The 21,104-nt window shown below is 38.6% G+C and overlaps 2 protein-coding genes and 1 long non-coding RNA gene across 17 annotated transcripts in view; 2 read left to right on the plus strand and 1 right to left on the minus strand.

The window, feature by feature from the left end:
* Positions 1-7,048, plus strand: part of cacna1da (calcium channel, voltage-dependent, L type, alpha 1D subunit, a) — an 81,030-nt gene extending 73,982 nt beyond the window's left edge. For 11 of the 13 annotated variants that reach the window (XM_053242423.1, XM_053242426.1, XM_034314184.2 and 8 more), the window contains 8 exons: positions 104-220; positions 846-1,234; positions 1,889-1,915; positions 3,747-3,875; positions 4,049-4,188; positions 4,376-4,482; positions 5,140-5,457; positions 5,899-7,048. In XM_053242423.1, coding sequence (XP_053098398.1) covers positions 104-220; positions 846-1,234; positions 1,889-1,915; positions 3,747-3,875; positions 4,049-4,188; positions 4,376-4,482; positions 5,140-5,457; positions 5,899-6,204 — 1,533 coding nt within the window. In that variant the 3' untranslated portion in view covers positions 6,205-7,048. The remainder of the gene's footprint in view (positions 1-103; positions 221-845; positions 1,235-1,888; positions 1,916-3,746; positions 3,876-4,048; positions 4,189-4,375; positions 4,483-5,139; positions 5,458-5,898) is intronic. The other 2 variants (XM_053242429.1, XM_053242424.1) reach the window with 2 other exon arrangements.
* LOC117599895 (uncharacterized) lies at positions 67-19,843 on the minus strand. 3 transcript variants are annotated; one of them, XR_004580207.2, is made up of 5 exons: positions 18,861-19,843; positions 18,370-18,483; positions 13,379-13,534; positions 12,093-12,256; positions 67-194 (listed from the first exon to the last, which is right to left on the minus strand). It is a non-coding gene; the product is annotated as an uncharacterized LOC117599895 (long non-coding RNA). The 3 variants fall into 3 exon arrangements; XR_008305412.1 differs by having other exon boundaries at positions 18,720-19,843; XR_008305413.1 differs by lacking the exons at positions 18,370-18,483; positions 18,861-19,843 and adding an exon at positions 16,738-16,842.
* Positions 16,921-21,104, plus strand: part of cacna2d3 (calcium channel, voltage dependent, alpha2/delta subunit 3) — a 51,494-nt gene continuing 47,310 nt past the window's right edge. The window contains exons 1-2 of the mRNA XM_053242430.1: positions 16,921-17,047; positions 19,787-19,868. Coding sequence (XP_053098405.1) covers positions 16,929-17,047; positions 19,787-19,868 — 201 coding nt within the window. The 5' untranslated portion in view covers positions 16,921-16,928. The remainder of the gene's footprint in view (positions 17,048-19,786; positions 19,869-21,104) is intronic.

Here is a 21,104-nt window from a genome sequence, read left to right on the forward strand (position 1 = left end):
AGTGTGTGAGAGCTTTTCTGTGTGTGTCTCCCGTCCGTGTCAATCGTGAGAACTTCGCGAAGCTGCCCCGGTTCTTAGCTCTCCTGTGTTGTCGTGGTTCCAGGCTGGTCTCCGCACGCTGCATGATATTGGGCCCGAAATCCGCCGTGCCATATCATGTGACCTCCAGGATGAGGAGCTAGTAGACTTTATACCTGAGGAGGACGAGGAGATTTATAGGGTAAAGGACTTCACACTTTTACAAGCTCCTTCTGCACAACTGATCAATGTGTCAATTTGCCACTTTTGTAGTATCCATTACAGGAGAGCAGCTTTGGGGCGTTTTTCCTCCAGGTTGAACTGACAGCTAGATCTTTGCTCTCCATGGTAAATTAAGATTGCCTATAAAGCTTTCAGGATGCAGACAAAATTTAGTGACAGCCTTCTTGGAAGAAAGGAGTCTGAGCTGGCTAACATTAGTGGGGTTACAGAGGAATGTGTACCGCTGCTGTTTGGCTAATGATTTGACCTTCAAGTATAAATATTTACATTTTCCCTCCATTAAAAAGAACTTATTTTATTGGAGATTTTATATAAAATGACTTACAGATGAGACAGAATCCAATCCAAGTAGAAGTCAACAGTGGTATTTAATTTGCTGATTTGTATTTTTATTTATTCCCAAAATAGCTTAAAAAGGATAAAGAACTAGGGGATATATTAGTTCATCAGATTCACTCATACCATGAACCATTTAACCAGCTTCTTTTTTGTTTGCTTAAAGACATCAGCTGACATAAATAGACCACAGTTTTACTGAGATGTAATGGCTTCATCATCTCACACTCGCGGGTGTTTATTAACAGCGAAACGGTGGCCTTTTCGGCAATCACATTAACCACATCAACGGCGACCCCCACCGAGGTTCCGGGCATCAGACCAACGCCACGCAGCGCCCCCTGCAGGTTCATCCTCCCCCGCACTACGCCGACATGGAACAGCCCGTGGGCCGGCTGGACCGCGCCAACGCCATGGCCCAACATAATCATCATCACCACCATCATCATCATCACAATCACCACAATTCTTACAGCAAGTCACCCAAGTCCACCAACATCAATCTGAACAATGCTAACATGTCCAGCCTGCCCAATGGAGGCCATAATCGTTACTACCAGCATGTCCCGGCGAACGGATACACCGGATCGTACTACCCAGGGGAATATGAAAAGCCCAGGACGCCACATGGACAGAGGTGAACACACAACACTAGTCATTCTCTTCGATGTCGGATGTGTTGTTTTTAGACTGTGGTGCTGCTTTCACTTATTTGAAAGTTAATTCGCATTTTATATACAGTTTTGAATTCATTTCCATCTAAACTAATTCATATAGTTGGTTATTTTATTCATTTTTTTCAAAAGGTATAGTTTGACTTAATATGTAAGCTTTTATTATTTTATTATGTGTACGTCTTCTGTATGTCTTGTGTTCCTAGCTGTCTGACATTTACATTATAGCATTTATTTTGCATTTCCCTCTGCATATTTCAAAACACCATCTTCTCTCGTTTCGGGTCAGGACCGACCTGTCCTCCTATTCCCATTCCCACCAGTTTCTTTTACACTCAACTTTGTTTCCCCAAGTGTATTTTGGTTCTGGATTGAATTACGTATATAGTGATACTTCTGTATTTCCAGAAGACAAAAATCTGACAGACAATGTCTCATCCTTCAAACCCACCACCATCATCCTTCTGCATATATAATAATGCAGTATGCACTTCATATACCGTATGCTATATATGTAACCCTCTCACTTCCCTTCCTTCTGTACCATTTCAACCTTTCTGTATTTCTTTCCTAACTTAAATGCTTTCTCTTAACCATCTCTCTGCCTTCTGGAGCAGAAGGCGCTACTATGAGACCTATATTAGGTACGTTCCACACTAGGTACTGCACGTTCCTACAGCAGGTACTAACTGCGTTCAGAAGTTCTTAACACATTCAAATGGTGGACAGAAAGTGGAACTAAAGTCAATGGTTAACAGCATTCTTGTTATGTTCTCTTCTCCTTCTCTGCTCTAATTCTCAACACAGAGCTCCTAAAAAGTTAAACTTAGCAAACAGAAATGAGCAGTTAGCCAATCAGGCTGAGTCTTTATGGGCTCCGTGCTGTGATTGGCTGATAGATCGGAGAGAATGAGACTAAGGCTTGCTGCATGTACCTGCTGGGCTAATAAAGACCAATAATAAAATGCTAGCCTTAAAGGATGACTCCTTTAGGATGACCCGAACAGTAATATCTGATGGAAAACCTATAAATAAAATGTTTGTAAATAAGAAACCATAACGGCTCTGAAGTAGTCCTGGAGTTGTCCTTTAAGTAAGCTTTACTGGGAAACTTATCGATGGATTGTATAAGCCTAGCCTGTACGCTAGTCTGCTTTGTCCCTGTGCCACTGCCAAACCAAATAAGTCTAGACTCCTTAAAATTTGATTTAGCACACAATTCTAGTTTTCCAGTGGGTTCTAGATTAGGTTCTAGATAACTCCTAGGGCAGTTACATCAACAGGTCTTAACTAAAGTGGTTTTAACTGCTAAATAGGTAATAGCTAAGACTGTTTTTTTTTTTTTTTTTTTTAAGAGAGGACTATACGCCCATTGCACCAACTAAAGATTTAAAATTGTATGTAACAACAGTTCCTAAGCCATCTGTGTTATTAAATTAAAAGGTATCCCCAAAGCATGATGCTACCACCACCACGCTTTACAGATAGGATAGAAAAGGCCAGATGAAGAGCATTGCCTGTTTTCCTCCAGATGTAAACTTTCGCATTCAGAGTGCTCGTTCTCATGACCTGCGAGTCTTTTTAGGTGCCAACTGCACACTAACACAAAAAGCCATCCCAGTAGTGAAGCATGGTGAAGGTAGCATAACAGGTTGGGTCTACTTTTCTGTCTCAGGGCCTGGACAGCTTGTAATCATTGAGAAAACATTTAAAATTTAAAAGATCTTTTTTTTTTTTTTTTTTTTAAACATAAGAACGTAAGTATAGCAGTCCATCACCTAAAACATAACAGTAGTTAGATGACTCAACTCATTGCTTATTCATTGACGTATTTCTTCAACTGATAAAAATTAATATCAATTATTTTATTTTAGTGTAACGCTGTAATGAAACATAAGCAGTCTTAATGCACTGTAAACAATAACGAGGTGTAACAAGGGGAACAGTCGTTGTAATCTGCTAAACTTGATGAATTACATATAGAAATGTCTGATGATTTCACTTTACACTTGCCCCTAGCTAAGCTTAAATTTTATGCCCAGTTTTAGTGAAAATTCAGTTTTATGACCTCTTGGTGCAATGGTCTTTAATTTGTGTGTTACAACCAACTTATGTCCAGCCTCCGGGCATTTTATACAGTGGTGTTCTAGATTAAAACTTACTCCTAGATTTTATATGGAATGAATCCACAAAGTGCAGTTTCACACGAGGCTTCATCTCTGTTTGATAAAACAATTCCAAACACAGCCCTAGCACTATAGCCATGTCTGTATCTAGACTTTCTTGGTTTGAACATAGCCCTCAAACACTCGTGCTGATATTGTCCTAAGAAGCTGTGCTTGTTTGTTGACAAGGACGGCTTTGCTGCATCACTGCCCCGGTGGAGGTTTGCATGGCCCTGCATGGTCATATTGCTCTTAGCCTGCGCAGTGATGGATAGCGTGTACTTCTCTTAACCTCTGACCTTCTGCACAGGTCGCGTGGCAGCATCAGGCGCCAACCCACTATTCGTCGCGAGGAAGAGATTGAGGAAGACCGCTATTCTGGGGAGTACTACAGCGGAGAAGAGTTTTATGAAGAAGACGGCATGCTGTCAGGAGACAGGTATCACCACTGCACAGTAAATCAATGCTCATGGGATATTATCATTCCATGAAGATGACAAAAAAAAAAGCAGTGTCAATTTTATTTAAGTTTTCATCTTTGTTGCCACTTAATAAGATTTGCTTTTAGTGTTGCAGCTTTCAGTTTTTATCATAAAAACTCTTCCTGCCCAGGTATCCCAGCAGCGATCAGGAGTACGAGACTCCCCGTGGCTACCATCATCCCGACAGTTACTATGACGATGACGAGCAGCCCCTATACCACGACTCATATAGGTCACCAAAGAGACGGCGGCTTCCTCCCACACCACAAGGTGGACATTTTGGTGCATATAACTATGAACTGGGCTTTGTTATATATATTTTTCACGTATTAACATTTACAGTAGACTGCTTTAGTGCATTAAATTAACATATAAATAGACTGAACTCACTGGAGGCCAATAACAATATTCTCTCTTTATTGGTAATTCTCTCTCTTTATATCCATCACACACCCAGGCAACCGGAGGCCATCTTTCAACTTTGAGTGTCTGCGCAGACAGAGCAGTCAGGATGAGCTTCCTCGCCAGCGGACTGCTCTTCCGCTCCATTTAATGCAACATCAGGTATCACTGGATTATTGCTGCACTTAACACGCTACTGAGGCAGCTGCTGCAATGTAAAGAAACCAGATAAACTAGCAATACCATTATTAATTAAAATCCTAAAGCAAAGGGTCCATCAGGAAGAATGTAATGGTTGTCCGTACATTCACACTAGCAAGCGACAGGTGACGATTCATTTTCTATGTGCATGACATGGAGCAGCATGACAGGGGCAAGCGCCTAAGCAACAGTGCACAAGAGACATTTGAATGGAGTTTTTCTTAATTCCAGGGCAATCATGTATGATGCAGTAAATGGTATGTAAGTCATAAAGGGAGATGTAGGCTACACATTTTGGCTACTACTGTTTATCATCAGAACCCACAAGAGACAACAGCAGTAGTCACTACACATCCACAAGATACAAAATACAAGCTACACGAGTAACTTGTTGCTTGCTAGTGTGAATGTAGGGTTTTGTTGCTGATGGAGTTCAGCTTGTTAAGCTTGTTTTAAAGTTACATATAATTATTAGAGGCTTGTTTTCGTGTTGTTTATTAATGTCTGTTTATATTTTTGACCTAAATGTCTTATTAAATTGTATAAATATCAACAAAATTTTTAGCTTCATAAACATTTTCATAATGGTCTTTTGTGTCTATGGCCCTTCTGTTTCAGGTGATGGCAGTAGCAGGGCTTGACTGGAGTAGAGCTCACGGACTCTCGCCTACTCGCTCCACTCGTTCATGGGCCACGCCTCCTGCCACGCCTGCCAGTAAAGACCGCACCCCCTACTACACACCGATGATCCGCGTGGACCGCCCGCACCGGGACAGCATGGGTGGCAGCTACTGCTCGGTGAGGAAGAGCTCGTGGTACACAGATGAGCCGGAGTACCAGCAGAGCACCTACTCACCGGTGCACCTGCAAATCCCACATGAGTACCGGAACCAGTACCACCAGAAGAGAGGCAGCGCCACCAGCCTTGTGGAGGCGGTGAGTCTAGGGGCCACTATTTCCTCACGCTGATTTGCACTTGGTTGGAAAATCTGTCATGAGCGATACAGTGGCTGCCACAATTATTTTTGTAAATGTACTGTAAATTTTTTTTTCAGAGAATCAGGGTATTCTGCAGAGGCTCTTTGGAGGTGGTACAATGGATTTTTGAGAGAATGCTCAGTAGTTTTGGATTAATATCAAGCTTGAATGTTCTAGAGGTTCTGGAGGGTTCTGTGCAATCCAGTGCAGTTTACTGTAGGTCCCTGCTCAGAACATGATTCACCGTAACTAGTTAATTAGCGGTGTGTTTGAGCAGGAAAAAGTGCTGTAGTCCTGGATATAGAATTATCAACATAAATATAATAGATTTGGTGTCTAGATGCATTGAATGCTAAAATTTATATTTATATTATGACTCTGTATTTTTATGATGAACAGGTTTTGATATCAGAAGGACTGGGCAGATACGCTAAGGACCCAAAGTTTGTGGCGGCTACAAAGCATGAGATCGCGGACGCCTGCGATATGACCATCGACGAGATGGAAAGTGCGGCGACCCACCTGCTGAACGGCGGAGTCATGCCCAGGGTCAACGGGGTTCACGTTTACCCAGTCATGAGTCAAATAGAGTACGATGTGCAGGACGTTTCGGCCAACTACAGCGACGAAGAGCCAGAACCCGAATCCCGGCCTCGTTACGAGGAGGACTTGGCGGACGAAATGATATGCATCACCACATTATAGCGTCTGGTTAGCAGCCAAAGCTAATGGACTTAGTTGTCACACAAAACCGAAATGCATCTATTGGCTTATAACCAAAAGAAGTGCCTTCCTTTCCAGTGGAGTAGAAAGGCACCAGGAGTAAGGACACGCTTGCCCCGCCTACTCTCTCCCTATTGGTCAAGGTGCATATCCATCACCGGGTGGGGTGGGTGGGTGTTAACTTTGCCAGGAAACAGTGCTCCACTCTGTTGGACTTCTGATGGTGATGCTTTGCAGCTCAAGTCTGTGCTGAACTGTGACTGGTCGCTTGTGCTGTCACTGCAGGCTACGGCCCAATGAGCAGCGACCGTCGGTATTTTCTCCAAGGTGATGACAATCAGATTAAAAATGTCATTACCTCAGTCACTTTATTAAGGGTTTTTGCATATCACGCATGTTTTCAATGCAAGCTAAGTAAGGCATATCTCCCCGTAGAGGCTTTAGTTTCAATTGATTAATTAAAGGTTGATGAGAATTATTAACTCTTTAGATAACTAACACCAATAAGACCATTCTGGACTTAAGAATAAGAAGAGATCTTATTGCATTTTAAAAATCTGGAAATTAGTTACCTTTTTTCTTGAAAAAGATTGCAGCGTTTGTGTTGAATGCACTAGCAGGCAGGTTATTTTTTTAACTCTAGGTTTAGCCTGTTTGGGCTTTCATAAATTACTATGCTGTAAATTAATTGTAATATAAAATATAAAGAAACTTTGGAAAGAGACATTTTGTAATTATGTACTGTAGGAAAAAGGAATCAGCAATATTGATCCTAATTGATGTTACTGTATTATGGAGAGAAAAAAAAAATTGTGTGAATTTATTAGATACTGGACTCTTATTTATTTATTTATTTATTTTGCTCATATGCATTCTTAATCGGTATGTGTGGAGAAAAAAAAACTGTTTTTAATGAGAGGAAATTCATCTCACACCTGCACAAGGTATGCAAATAGTTTTTGTTTTGACATTTCATCTTTTTTTCTGTGTGTGTGTGTGTGTGTGTGTGAGTGTGTGATTACATGAAACAGCACCATTACCTATTCCGTCCCTGAAATCCCCAGCATGCAGTACGGATTATAAAGTAAGAATCTCCGCTGCTGGACACTTCTCTAGGGCTTATGGAACTGTTGTACATGTAGTTGTGTTATTGTGTTACCGAGGAGGTTCACTCCCAGTGTTTTCGTTGTGTATTTTGTGCACAGGAGGTTTGATGTTAAATGCTTTCACGCATTGACGATGCTGCTTAAATCATGTATTACGACAAAAGACTGAGAGGACGGCCGACTCTGGCATGTGCTAGTCTCATTTTCCCTTTAGCGCTACGGACTGAAACAAGCCTGCTGAGGGGCGTAACGGTCACGAAAGTGGAACCGTCAACGAGGCAGGGCTGGAGTGGCAAAGCAATATCGATTCCTATTATGTGTCTCACTCGCTGTCTCTCTGGCTTCTACATATACCTCCATTAACAAAGGAAGACATAGGCCCTGATTTACTAAGAGCCCGAATAGCGTGTGCTAATTTTTGTATGCGGTGAATGATGAATTGGGCGTGTTGCAAGTGATTTACAAAGAATTAGCGTAAATTACCTCACATGAAAAGTAGAAGGTGGTAAGCGTATGTAAATTAGGTTTTGGCACGTGTTATTTGTTCTTGATAGCCTTCAGTCTCCAGGAAGAGTAAAACTGAAACTCGCCACACAGGCGTAATGGCGTGACCAAGGTTGTGTGCGTTTTGTGTGAATGAAAGCCTTTTCACAGGTTGTGTTTAAATGCTGTTGGCATCATATGTGGTGAATGTCTAACATGAAACCAACTTTGCTCTGGGAATATTTATTCTTTTTCTAGGGCTGCAAAAAAAACTAACTTTTTTAAATAGTGAATTATTCATGTGAATTAATCAACAAGTAAATCACCTTATAAATGCGAGCGGCTGTAACAAATCACTCAGAATTTTTGCTTTCTATAATACAATACAAATCAAAACTGTGTGAAACAACTTAACCTTTAATATCTTACTACTTTACTGTCTTTCTCCTCTCGGGCTAATCTAATGATTATTCCCCATCACAATAACAATAAACAATTTAAATTACAAAGTAAGGAATTTGTTTCAAACAAAAACAAGAAAGTTTGTTCTCTACCTCTTTATGCCTGTAACAAAAATCACATAGATGCTGCCTCATCATTAATCTTAAACAGGCTAAACTTAAACAACACACTGAATATAAAACCACATCAAAAGGTTTCATAATTGAAACATCCACGTCAAAAAGTTTCATAATTGACAAGGGTATTAGTTGCATCCGTAATTTATTCATGATTTTAAACTTGGAATATTCTGAGATACTAAGCCATAATCTTGATAAACCTTCTCATTAGTAAAATATAGTGAATGGTATAATTTTGTCTTCAACTAGTGGAAACGGACTTCTGCAAATATAATACCTGCTGTTAGGTTGCACTAATCTGCACGTTGCTGAAGTGACGTTCAGGCTGCTGGTGCTAAATCAATCTACCTGCATGAACACCACCCTGTATTTTGCCCCAAAATGTTCACTGAGAAAAATAAAAACCGGACAACAAGCTATTTTGTGTATTTGAAAGATCCTCCTTGATCAGCTTGTGCATTTTTTTTTTATAAGTGTTCTCAAGTTTGTGCACGTGTTTACACAAACACAACCCTTTAGTAAATCAGGGCCATAGTGTTTCAGCCATTGATTTATTTTTTTTCCACCAAAAGTATTTTATCACTTAAAGTATTTTACATTTGAGGCTTTCTCTCCAGGGGAACTTCATCACTTCCAGAACACTAAATAAAATACCAGATGACCAAGAGAAAAATATTTTATTTTAAAATGTGTGACTGCAAAGGCACTGCCTTGAAGTGTTGGGTTTCAGCACAGACTAAGCGCCGGAGAAAAGAGAGTTAAAGGTTTTGCGATTGATTTCCTGATTTGTTGAGCGAGTACTGTGCTTTCAGTCAACCGAACACTGTCATGAAAAAAAAAATTGTGGGTTTAACCACTGCATGTGCACATCTAAAAGGGCTCTCTGAAATGTTTTGTGAGGATAAAATATATGTACATAGTGTTCCAGTCTTTATGTGAATATATCTTGTGAGAGGACCAATGCGCATTCTAGGCACATTGTACTATTTGTAGCAATTACTCGTTAAAAAAAATAATAATATGCATTATTTTTTAAAAAGCTTTTTAAAAATTTGAAAGTTAAAAACAACTTGCTTTTACCTCATGTCAGGGATTCCTGAAGAAAATAAAATGTAAAAAAAAGAAAAACAAATATATATATATATATATATATATGATAATATATTTGGTTCATTCTACACCACTGGGAATTTATATATTAGCACATGGCTGTTGGTCTTTGCACAAACGTCCGTGATTTCAGTTTCTCTTGTTTTCTACTTAGAGTTTTGTGTATTAAGGTAAGCGATTTTTGTACTTTTTTTCCCCCCTGTGAATGTGTGTGAGTCTTAGTGAAATACATACTACATGTCATTTAACATCTCACCTTTAAATGCTGGGACAAAACAAAAAGGAAATAAAAAGAAAAAAAAATTACACCTCACCATAATTAAACATGGTAACGGGTTTTAAAGAAAAATGCTTAAAGTGATATACAGGTTTACAAAGAAATGTCTGTTAATTTAAGCGTTTTCATCATTTTTCACTCTAGAATTATTACTACTATTAGTATTATGATTATTCTTATTGTAATTAATGCTGTAAGGAAATTTAAGGTTATGATGTATATTATGTACAAATATTCTGGAAAGATGTGTGATAATGTTCACTACTTGAAAGTCCTGATTTTTGCTCTGTAATGGTTTTTATTAAGTAAAAATGATTTTTCTCTTCGTAGCAGATTTATGAAAACCCTTGAGGTTTTTTATCAATGCATTTTTTTTTTGTATTTTTCTTTTTTTCCCTATTTATTTTGGCCCAGACTTGATTTGAATCAGTACTGAAGTTTTATTTTCTAATGAGCATTACTGAATAAACATAAAAAATACCAGGACTGACTCGCATACCCACTAATTTTTACCAGAACGCAATTAACAATATTTTATACTATGGCATTGTTGAGTTCTTGAATGCGATTGGTCAGAAGGTGTTGATTAATTTTCTATAACAGCAGCTCTGACAGTAGTGCAGCTGCAAATCACAAGTTTATATTAATGCGCTTGTTCTTATACGTTAGTAACAGTTCATTCACAGGGACTTGTACAGTTTACGCTCCACATAATCTGACGCTAAACAGACAGAACTTTCTATAAGGAGCCATTTGTCTAACATTTATGGAAGGAGTCTCCAGTGTCAGTGCTTTGTAATGATCAGTAAGTTTTCTGCCACAGGACAGAGGAATTTCTTTATTTTTAGGTATCATGACAAGCTGGTTTTTTTTAAATTTATTTATTTTTTTGCAGTTTATAGCTGCTGTAACATAAGTGAGAACAGGAACTAACTTGTTTCACAGATGTTTCACATTTATAGTTAAATGTACCAATAAGTGGTGAAAAAGTTTATTAATCAATGGAAAATTGTAATCATTGGCAAAGCAGTGTGGGTATAAAAGGACCAACACACAACAGGGTGTGATGTTATAGGAAAATAATCCACTTCCACTTCACACGACCCTGTCATAGATTATTGTTCTACAACAACACGCCTCATCCTGTTTAATCCTTACATGAATTATAAGACTATAATAAAAAATAAAGAATGGAATCTGGTATCTAATTTGGAAGAGTGAAATTAGGTTAAATGTACGCTGTTCCCAAATGCTGTAGGAAAATCTGACATGGCAACAGCATTGTCATCGGTTTTGTTTCTTTATTTATCTAATTCTCAGTTCAGACAATTCAGTTAATGACACATTCACGATCCTAAATTAAATTCAGTTCACTGTCACAAAGCAACTTTACAGAAATCCGGATATAAAATTTACATTTAAATTTAATTTTATCCCTAATGAGCGAGCCAGAGGCAACAGTGGTGAGGGAAAAAACTCCCTGAGACACCATGAGGAAGAAACCTTGAGAGGAACCAGACTCAAAAGGGAACCCATCCTCCCCTGGGGGACACCGGATAGTGCGATTATAATGCATTATTGTTTCTTAATGTAAATGTACATTTTTTTTTGTTGCCAGTGCACACAGTAGATGAATACGTCTGTAGCTGGATGTATGTAGACAGTTACTGAAATATATTATATCTGGTATAGAGGCCTGTCTATAACACAGTACGATCCAGATTCTGATTCTACTCAGTGTCATGTGCGTATCAACCACCAGATGGCATCACTGTACATTTATGCCGCCAGTGCCATGGAAACAGTAATTTACTGCACCTGTTTCAGGTGTTAAACACATTATAAACATTAAAGGCAGTACTGGTCAGTATGGAGCGGTCAAAGAGTGTGTGAAAATGTAGACATTTCTGCTTTTATTCTGTCACTTTACAATATACAACTTACAGTATATGGGTAAAGAAGAACAGAAGGAATGCAGTTAATCACCAACACTGCTAACCTGAACACTATTCACTAACACCACACCATCGTGAAAAGCTCAACAGACTCGTATTTAACACTGTATTAGATAAATATTTTAGCATTTAAGCATAAGCTCTGGTCAAGAAGTAGTTTATTTGAAAGGTTAGTGGTTCTACCGTTCTAAAAGAGATCTACCTGGAATGTTTTCGGAAAGAGAAATCTCTGCTGTAGGATTTTACGTGGATTGTGTCAGGATTGCCACAGAGGGAACTAAAGAGTGCTATATAGTACTCTGCTTTTCAAACAGTGTAAAGAATGTCTTTTCCTAACTAAAGTGTGTGTGTGGCTCACCTGACTGTTTGGTGGGTGTTCTGGCTAACGGTACAGCTGTCACTGCCACCACAGAGCTGATGTTTGTGTAAGAGCCTGAGTGGTGATGCAAAGCATCCAGTTCACCACACTAACACCATCATCATGATTATCCACGCAGTCCGAGCCTCTGTCTTCTTATCCACCTGAAAACCAGGCATGACACGGACAAATAAGACACGCTCCCCTTGAGGAAGTACAAGTTTTACATTTTACATACAATCATCTTGTTTGTTCATCCATCTCATCTTTATTCATACGAGTACACTAGATTCCCAAAACTATAACTGATAATATATATTTTATACCACAGCACTGTTGATTTCTCAGATCAGAAGACAGTGATTTATTTTCTATAACAGCAGCTTGGAAAGTCATTTCAGCTGTATTTCAAGTCACAGGTTTACATTAATGCATTTGTCTAATATGTTATTGTTACTATAGCCATAGCTCATTCACATGATATGTCTTGCCCACTTCCTGGTGTTGGTTTGAGTCATGTTCTCAGTCATTGGGTGATTTTTGTGATTTCTATCCACATTCAGGAAAGATTTCTTTATCTTTTTCCCATCCCCATATTTCTGAGCAAAGAATGAAATGAAATGAGTTTTATGAGGACTTTTTCAGCCATACTCTTCCCTATGACAGTGGGGTTTTATTTCTGGTTTTTGGATTGTTTAATTACACGTAGTGTGAAACCAAACAAAACCAGATTTAGACTGTGAAGGCGCTCACAGAGTTACTGAACAGGCCACGTATACTTGTGCAGGTGCAAGTCAGTACTTTATTTCTTATGGCTCAAAGCCGCACATGTATATGTATTTGCCAATTCTTTAGCTTAGATGACATTATCTCTGTGACCTTAGCTTTTAATTGTTTACCTTAATTTACACTATTTCAACCTAGAAATATTTAGATTTCAATATTTTTCTTTATTATGCAGGGTCCGTGGAGGACTAGTCGTTAGGCCTCAGTGCTCTCGCCGCTGTGGCCCGGGTTCAATTCCGAGCCAGCGAACCTACCCCAGCCACTGGGGTTGCACAAGACATTGCATTCCCAGTGCCAGTCCTTCCTGATGCAACCCTACCAGTTAAAATTGGGTAGGGTTGCATCAGGAAGGGCATCCAGCAGAAAAACTGTGCCAAATCAAATATGCAGACCAATCATCTGCTGTGTTTTTATTATGAAACAAAAAATAAGGCTGCACAATAACTATGTTGTGTGTTCATGTCTGCTGATATGAAAAGCTAAAGCAAATTCTTACTTACAATTCCAGGACTCCAGCGGTGGCACACAGTATCGGCCACAGCAGATGGCGAACCACCTGTTAGCGTGGTGCGGATCCGGATCTCCTGCAGAAACATTGACCAGTGCAAATTTCAGTGGCTGATGGATCTGCTTGTGCTGAAGGGTGACCATGATCACTGTAGAATTCAGAAGAACAGCTGTTAAAGACAAAATGTTCGTGGCTCGGCCCATGGTCTCTGCTAGTGTCATGGAATTAAGACCAGAGTCACACTCCTGTCTTCTTCACACGTTCAGTAAAGGGAACAGGATATGACTATATGATTTATCATTGTCATAGTAAATCTCAGGTCCTATAAATATTTTTATAGCACTGAATAACTAAACGTAGCTCATTAGATGTTGAAACCTTTTTTGTACCAGATAATTACTTTTGTCCAATTTTTATAATAATAGTTGATTTTTGTAAACACCATTTTTTTGTAAGCTTTTTAAATGTCGCTCCTGTTTTGCTGGTGTGTCTTCAAACATCAAGCTCAGCAAGCTTAAATATACAGGGTGTCCCAAAGGTCTCCATACACTGTGGAAATTACACTTTTTGGCAAACTGTGACTTTATTTACAAAACATCCTCTACACGATTGTCATTTCTTTGTAAACAGACACAGAGTCGTCTCTCCCAACTCTGGCTCCCAGTTTGGCAACAGTGTGGTGTGTGACGTGCTCGCCATGTTTCCTGTTAAAGTCCATCGCAACCTTGCGACAGCTTCCCGATCCAGCCATGAGAATGATTTCTATACGTTCTTCTTTTGTCAAAGGCATTCTTAAAGGCTATCTGAAAAAAATATATAATATATTATGTACTATGTAATATAAAATAGAAACTATGCATGAAAAATATTGCAAGACATTTTGCTAGAAAGTGTTAATTTCCCCTGCGTATGGAGACTTCTGGGGCACCCTGTAGTTTTATATCAGCAAAATATCATCAAGAATTGTGCTATGACATTTTTGCAATATGACCAACCTATGCTTGGTATTAAAAAATTATGTAAATCTCATGAATTTAACAAGCTGAAAATCCAAACTGACACAAGGGCACAAGTCACGCTGTACGGGAGCCCAATAAAATTTTGTTTGAATTCTATAACAGTTGGTGTGATAAAGTGTGGCCATGTCAGAAACGATGAACGTCCTTTAACGATAGACCTGCGATTAAAGAGAATTACTACATCCGTCAGCATGATCCAGAAATCAGCTCACAAGAACACGAATATTCTTCAAAGTGAGCTTGAGGTAATAAGGAGATTTCTTTCTATATGTTTGTAACTGTGCCATGCATTTGGGGTCATACTATCAGTGGCTTTTAGAGGAGCGTTGTAGCAGGGCTCACACTCTGAGATTTTAATCAACAATTTCTCACACTGACAGAGCTTTGGCCGTGGTACTAAATCGGTCGCCAGTGAGCACAGCGCATTGTGCATTCTAATACCTCAACTCACGACCAAAGGATTATTTTATGATGTCTGACTTTGTCTGTGTAAAGCCACACAGACCAACACAATTTCAGGCTTGAAATCAAACTCCACATCATTTGGCACATACGAGAAGATTCGTTATTAATCCCTGCGTATGAACTGTTGACCTTCATCGTCATCTGCTTTTTGAAACAACATTTACTTTGGTAACAATGTAAAAAGAAATGTGATTTTTATTTTTGTACTTTAAATTCAAATTATCATTAAATATTTTCAAACGTAACATTCATGCTTGTAATTCAAGACATTGCTTACATTCAGAGTAAATAAATTAAATCATGACATTGACTTCAAATTCAGGTTTTTAGTCCACGCTTAACCTCATTAACCTTAACCTTAACACTGACCCAAAAGTGATCCCAATCATAGATGGAACATGACAGGACTGACAATCAAAGCTGAATATATTATATATACACACACACAGTATGATCAGCTGGATCCTCTGGAAACAGAGTCTCTTGTTAATAATTAACTGGCCAATGATCATTATCTCATTAGACTACACTGAAACTTCTAATCTAATTAACCACACATCATCTCAGCCTTTCTCCAGTTCTGCTGCTGTGTGAAATGAGGTCAAATAAATCAATACAAAGTCCTAATCCAGTCCTACATCAGTCATCCTTCCTCCTCAAATCATTAAGATTTCTGTAATGCACAAAGAGAGATGAAGGGGAGAGAGAGAGTGAGAGTGAGAGAGAGAGAGAGAGAGAGAGAGAGAGATGTCCCATGAGAAATACAGCTCAAGTGAAAATGTAAATCTACTGTAGATACATATTGATAAGCTTTAAACTAAAGTCCACAAATTAACTATTAAATTTACTCTGCTATGTCAGTATTTACACTCAAATCTAAGTCACAACTATAGGACTCAGAAGTGCATCACACACACACACACACACACACACACACTATTACTGGTAAGTTAAGTAAGGAATAAAACACTGCGTTGTTCTGTTATAGGAAAATAATCAACGACGAGGTGGTGTGATGAAGCACTGATACAACCCAAGTTATTATTTTCCTATAACAGCATGTCATGAATTGTTTTATTCCTCTTATACCACAGCCATTTGTCAATTTTGTCAAATTTTTTTTTATTTATAATTAGTTACATTAACAGAACATCACAGAACATCTGTAATACAATTTAGTTCCTTTTCTCGGTTAAGTTATAGCAGCTATAAACAGTTGTTCCCTCACCAGCCTCGCTGTTTTCTCTCTCCTTAAGTTAATAAGACAATAAAAATCCACTGCTCATCATGTTAAAGCTTAAACTCATCAGTCTTGAACATGTTGCGTTAAACCTGCTGACTGTTACAAAGCACTGACGCTGGAGACTCCTTCCATAAATCTCCTAAACATCTGCTAACAGAAAATTTCACCATCTCAACTATGTTAACTAATATATGATCAAAATTAGGCTTAGGTTACACTTGGGTTACTAAATGGTACCCTTTTATTGTCACTGAGGTGGGATGTAAACCTTTTATACATTTAGAAATGTGCATGTGGTGTACCTTTACAACTTTGCTCTAAAAAAATAATCAGTTTGTTTACTATAAATCATTTTTAGAGGTACACTATATCCAGGTACATGTTAAAGGTACAAAATATGTCCCACCGCAGTTAGAAGGAATGGTACAGTTTAGTACTATTTTTTTTCTGAGAGAGAAAGAGAGAAAGAGAGAGAGAGAGAGAGAGAGAGAGAGAGAGGCTCAGGGGAAGGGGTAAGACTTTAAAGCAGTGATTATAGAAACACAGCCGGATGCTGAACGCTTCATTTGAGGTTTCACCCGCCTCCGTTCTTCTGTTTTTCGTCTCTACCGGAGAAATTCTCACCTCGGTCAATGGACAGCTCGCTCATTTTCCTCCGGTGGAGAAGAGCTGGTGAGCTGTGTGACAGCGAGCCGGTGTGGGAGAGCTGAGAAACAGAGAGAAAGAGACACAGAGAGAGAGAGAGACAGAGAGAGATAGAGAGAGAGAGAGAGAGAGAGAGAGAGAGAGAGCGAAGGCGACGGAGCGGTGAAAAGATGCGGCGGCTGCGGAGCGCTCTGGAGTTGCGCGTGCGTCCGGTGCTGTTTTGGCTCGCGCTGTGCTCGGCGGCGGCGGCGGCGGCGCGCGGGTCACAGCACGGCATCCCGCTCGGAGTGTGAGTAAGACCAATTACGAGCATTACGGCGCGAAATGATCACGTAGGCTTCACCGTCACCTGAAAATAATCAACGCTCGCGCTGGAGAAATCCAAACCCGCCCACCGCAGTACTCAATAACCGGCTGTGTGAGAGCATTAACCAGGCGAAAGAGAGCTCGGTGCGGTGGTGTGCGGGATTTTGGACGGCTTCCTTTCTGGAAGTGCGTTTAGTAACCGAACATTGATCAGTTCTGAGCACTATGTAGTGTGCTTAGTGTTATTGGCATTATTTTCAGGCTAATAAAATGAACCTGTAGCCTATTGTTTAATAAGATTTTTTCTAAAACTGAATAAAATTTTAATATGCATCCAGTCTGACTTATAAAACATTACAGCTAGTGTTTAACCCTGGGAAATGTACAGTGTGTATTAACACACACATTTAAACCCCTAGTGCCATCTTAGGGTTGCTAATTTTGAGCGAATTGTTATTAAATACCACTAGATAAAGAAGAATCTTTTTAAAGAAAATGTTGGTTAAAATTAAAAAAATTATTAAAGATATTTTCATTAAAAATAAATTAATCTGCACATATCAGCTTCGAAGGATTAATAATGTAATAAGGTTTAATTTTACCCAAAATAAAAGGTCAATTTTAAAAATTTCAAAATTTCATTTATTTAAATGTTTTTGGATAAATGCGAGGATTTCATTCATTCAAAAGAAATTGTAGGTTAAAACAGGTTAAGAAATCCTGCACCAACCTATTTATTAAAATTTCAAATTAAAAAAAGCTTCAAATGCCTTTCTTATTATTATTATTATTATTATTATTATTATTATTCCGTATGAGCTTGAGTCATCATGTGTTCAGGGTTTTACACACTTATGAACATTAATGTGCGGTATAACACTTTTAGAAACATCATAAATGACTTCATTCGTTATAGCACGAATTTTACTCACACATACGTTTTTTGTGAAAGATAAAGAGTTGAGGTTTGAGTTTGTAACCGCTAATTACCACCTGAAATGACGTGAGATGCAGTTTCTGCACATTTAATGCAGTAAAAATCCCAGTGTTACTAACAGCTGCAGTTTATTACACACGAATGAACATGGCATTCAACACCGTATTCAACAAATATGATAGCCTACAAATAATGTAACAAACTGTGTAACTGTTTTTTCTGTTTGCACATGTATAGCCTATGCAACACAACTTAATGACAGAACATCATGTGCGTCTGAGCTGATACTTCAGCTTAAAACACCGACAAAATGCAACAATCACACAAAATACGCTTTAAAAATAAAAACAGCAGTAATTTATACTTACCTTAGAAGAGAAAATGGGTTCATTACATGCAGATGGACTTAAGACCTCCAGTAAAGTTTCCTGATGGTTTCCTCTTGTAACGATGATGATGATGAAACTGAGAACAAATAAATACTAAAAAAAAAAAAAAACAACTGTAAATAATAGCTACTTTATGATAATTTTATTTTGTATTCATGTTTGTGTATTCCTACACTGTAAACTGTGAATATAGCACTAATTAAACTAGCTAACTATCCGTCAGTCTTTATGCTGAACTCCTTCACCTGCTCTAACTGCACCAGTTATGTTAATTAGCCAATTAGCAAGTTTGAATTTTGTAAATATTTACTAGTTATTCGGTCCAGTACCTTTTGCGAGTCAGTTTTCAGGCTAGTTAAGGATAATGCTAAAAGCTAGCTGAACAGAACGACCAGCAAACGTTATCTAACGACACACCTACCGTTAATATTGATTAATTAACGCAAGAAACTGAATTTCATCTCGCTTACTGTTATTGTATCTGTAGAATAGGGTTTTAAATGTCATATTACGCTATTTAAAAACGCCACTTTCAGCTGACCCGTTGATACTGTATTTAACCGTTAGAGTCTAACCGACACATTCAAATTCAAATTCAAATTCAAATCAGATCGCGTGCCCGGGAATTAACTGGCGCGAGGCAGCTGGCACACCTGTGTACTGTGTAATGCAGTTACATACAGCATTAAATCCCACAACCTTTAAGATTTAAGATAGTTCATATACAGATCATAGAGAAATATTTCTACAATCGTTGGCCACTCTATTAGGTATAAGGGTTAGTCAAACGAAAACCTAAATTCTTTATTATTATTATTATTATTATTATTATTATTATTATTATTATTTGCATTATTTCTTGCAAATAGATGTCACAAAAGTGTTTCAGGTTTAAGGTAGCTGCAGAAGGGGCTGCTGAAAACAATAGACCTTTAGTACGTTTTTACTTCTGCATCTACAGTTTGAATTTACTGTTTCTCTGATTTCTTAGACTCAGCCTGTAAACCCTGCAGTTACACTTATGGCCATTAAAAAAAATCAAGTCTGCTTTGGTGCATTTTTTGTACATTTGTGTACATCTTCTATAGCTAATACATGCTGGAAGAGTCACCTGAGGAACTCATGAACGGACTTATTTGCATAATGATGGAATTGTCATGAGTGGATGCACATCCAAACATTTTACATGAATTAGGAAGGTTTTCTAAAAAGACACTTAGAAAAGAACAGATGAGAGTAGAATAGATACCTATGCTAAATGTCTTAGAGCAGGTGCTCTGAGATGAACCGTAAACCATAATGGCTGTAAGCAGTGATGTCGCCTGTATCTGAAATGCCTTGCTCTTTTTTTAGTGTTGTGGGATAATGAACTGCTTTTCTCGTCTGTTTTGCACAGAGTTAAACTGTGGGCTTCAGCATTCGGTGGTGAAATCAAATCCATCGCCACTAAATACTCCGGTTCACAACTACTGCAGAAGGTACTGTCTCTCCACTGGCATTGTCTCTCCATCTTTATGTCCAAAACTCACAGCATATTCAATAAAAAAGAGTGCACTAATCTGATCCCACAATGCACTGCGATAGGTTAGTGTCCAATGATGGTGGTAGCATATCTATCTATCTATCTATCAGTCTATTATCGATAAAATTCTGCTTATATTACGTGATGAACATTTAAACTTAAGCAAGCCCACACTCCCTTCTCTGAAAAAGTAGCTATCATTTTATCTCGGGTCAGCAGAGGCTTGTGTGTTGTTACACCTCTATTCTCTATCTATCATTTCTTATTCTTATCTTCTTGCCTCAATATGATACTGTATTCGAACCTAGAATATGAGGTGCTTTCTTCTAGAAGATCACCTGAGATGCTGCACACTGTAAGAATTTGCTGAATAATTAGGGTTTTTAGCTTCCTAAAAGGTTCCACCTGGAACTCTGTCTGATAGGGAAACACACAGGACCTTTGACGGTTCCTCGAGAGAGATACTAGAAGAACCATTAAGGGTGTGGAAGACAGCTCAGCTTTACATGGCAAATACTTTTATCCAAAACAACTTAGAAGTGAGCTGGAGGTGAGGGCTTTCCTCAAGTATTAGGTTAGCAGTACCAAGATTTGAAATTACAACCTTTCGATCACTAGCTCAGAGCCTTAACTGCATCTTTCACTCTTCATTCTTCCTCTATCACTCTGTACATCTTTTTTTATTATTATTAATTTCTTTTTTCTCTTTCTGCCTCTGTCTTTTAATAATGCATACACTTGATCTTTCATTCATTCCTTTCTGCATGCCTTTTCTTTCTTTATTCATTGCTCCTTGTTTTTCATTTCTCTCTCTCTCTCTCTCTCTCTCTCTCAAGTGTGATATCCTGTAAGCACTCAAACACAGCATGCACAGTGCAGTAGCTTCAGGGTGAAGTGTATTGTGTTCTGTAGCCTCTCAGTCACTCAGCTGCACACAGATGGTTCAGTTGGAAAAGACTCAGGTGTGCGTCAGAGAGACTCAGCTGTTACCGTGTGTGTGTGTGTGTGTGTGTGTGTGTGTGTGTGTGAGTGAGTGTGTGTGTTCTGGTTATGGCTCATTACACACTGAGCTTTTTCTCGTCTCATCTCCAATTCTCTCTGGACAGAATCAGCCAGGAAGAGATAAATTGAATAACTGGAGCTGTGTGTAAATGTGACCCCTGGATGCCTGTCACATATATGACATTATATT

The sequence above is a fragment of the Pangasianodon hypophthalmus genome, chromosome 20 (genome assembly GCF_027358585.1).
Source record: "Pangasianodon hypophthalmus isolate fPanHyp1 chromosome 20, fPanHyp1.pri, whole genome shotgun sequence".
NCBI lineage: Eukaryota > Metazoa > Chordata > Actinopteri > Siluriformes > Pangasiidae > Pangasianodon > Pangasianodon hypophthalmus.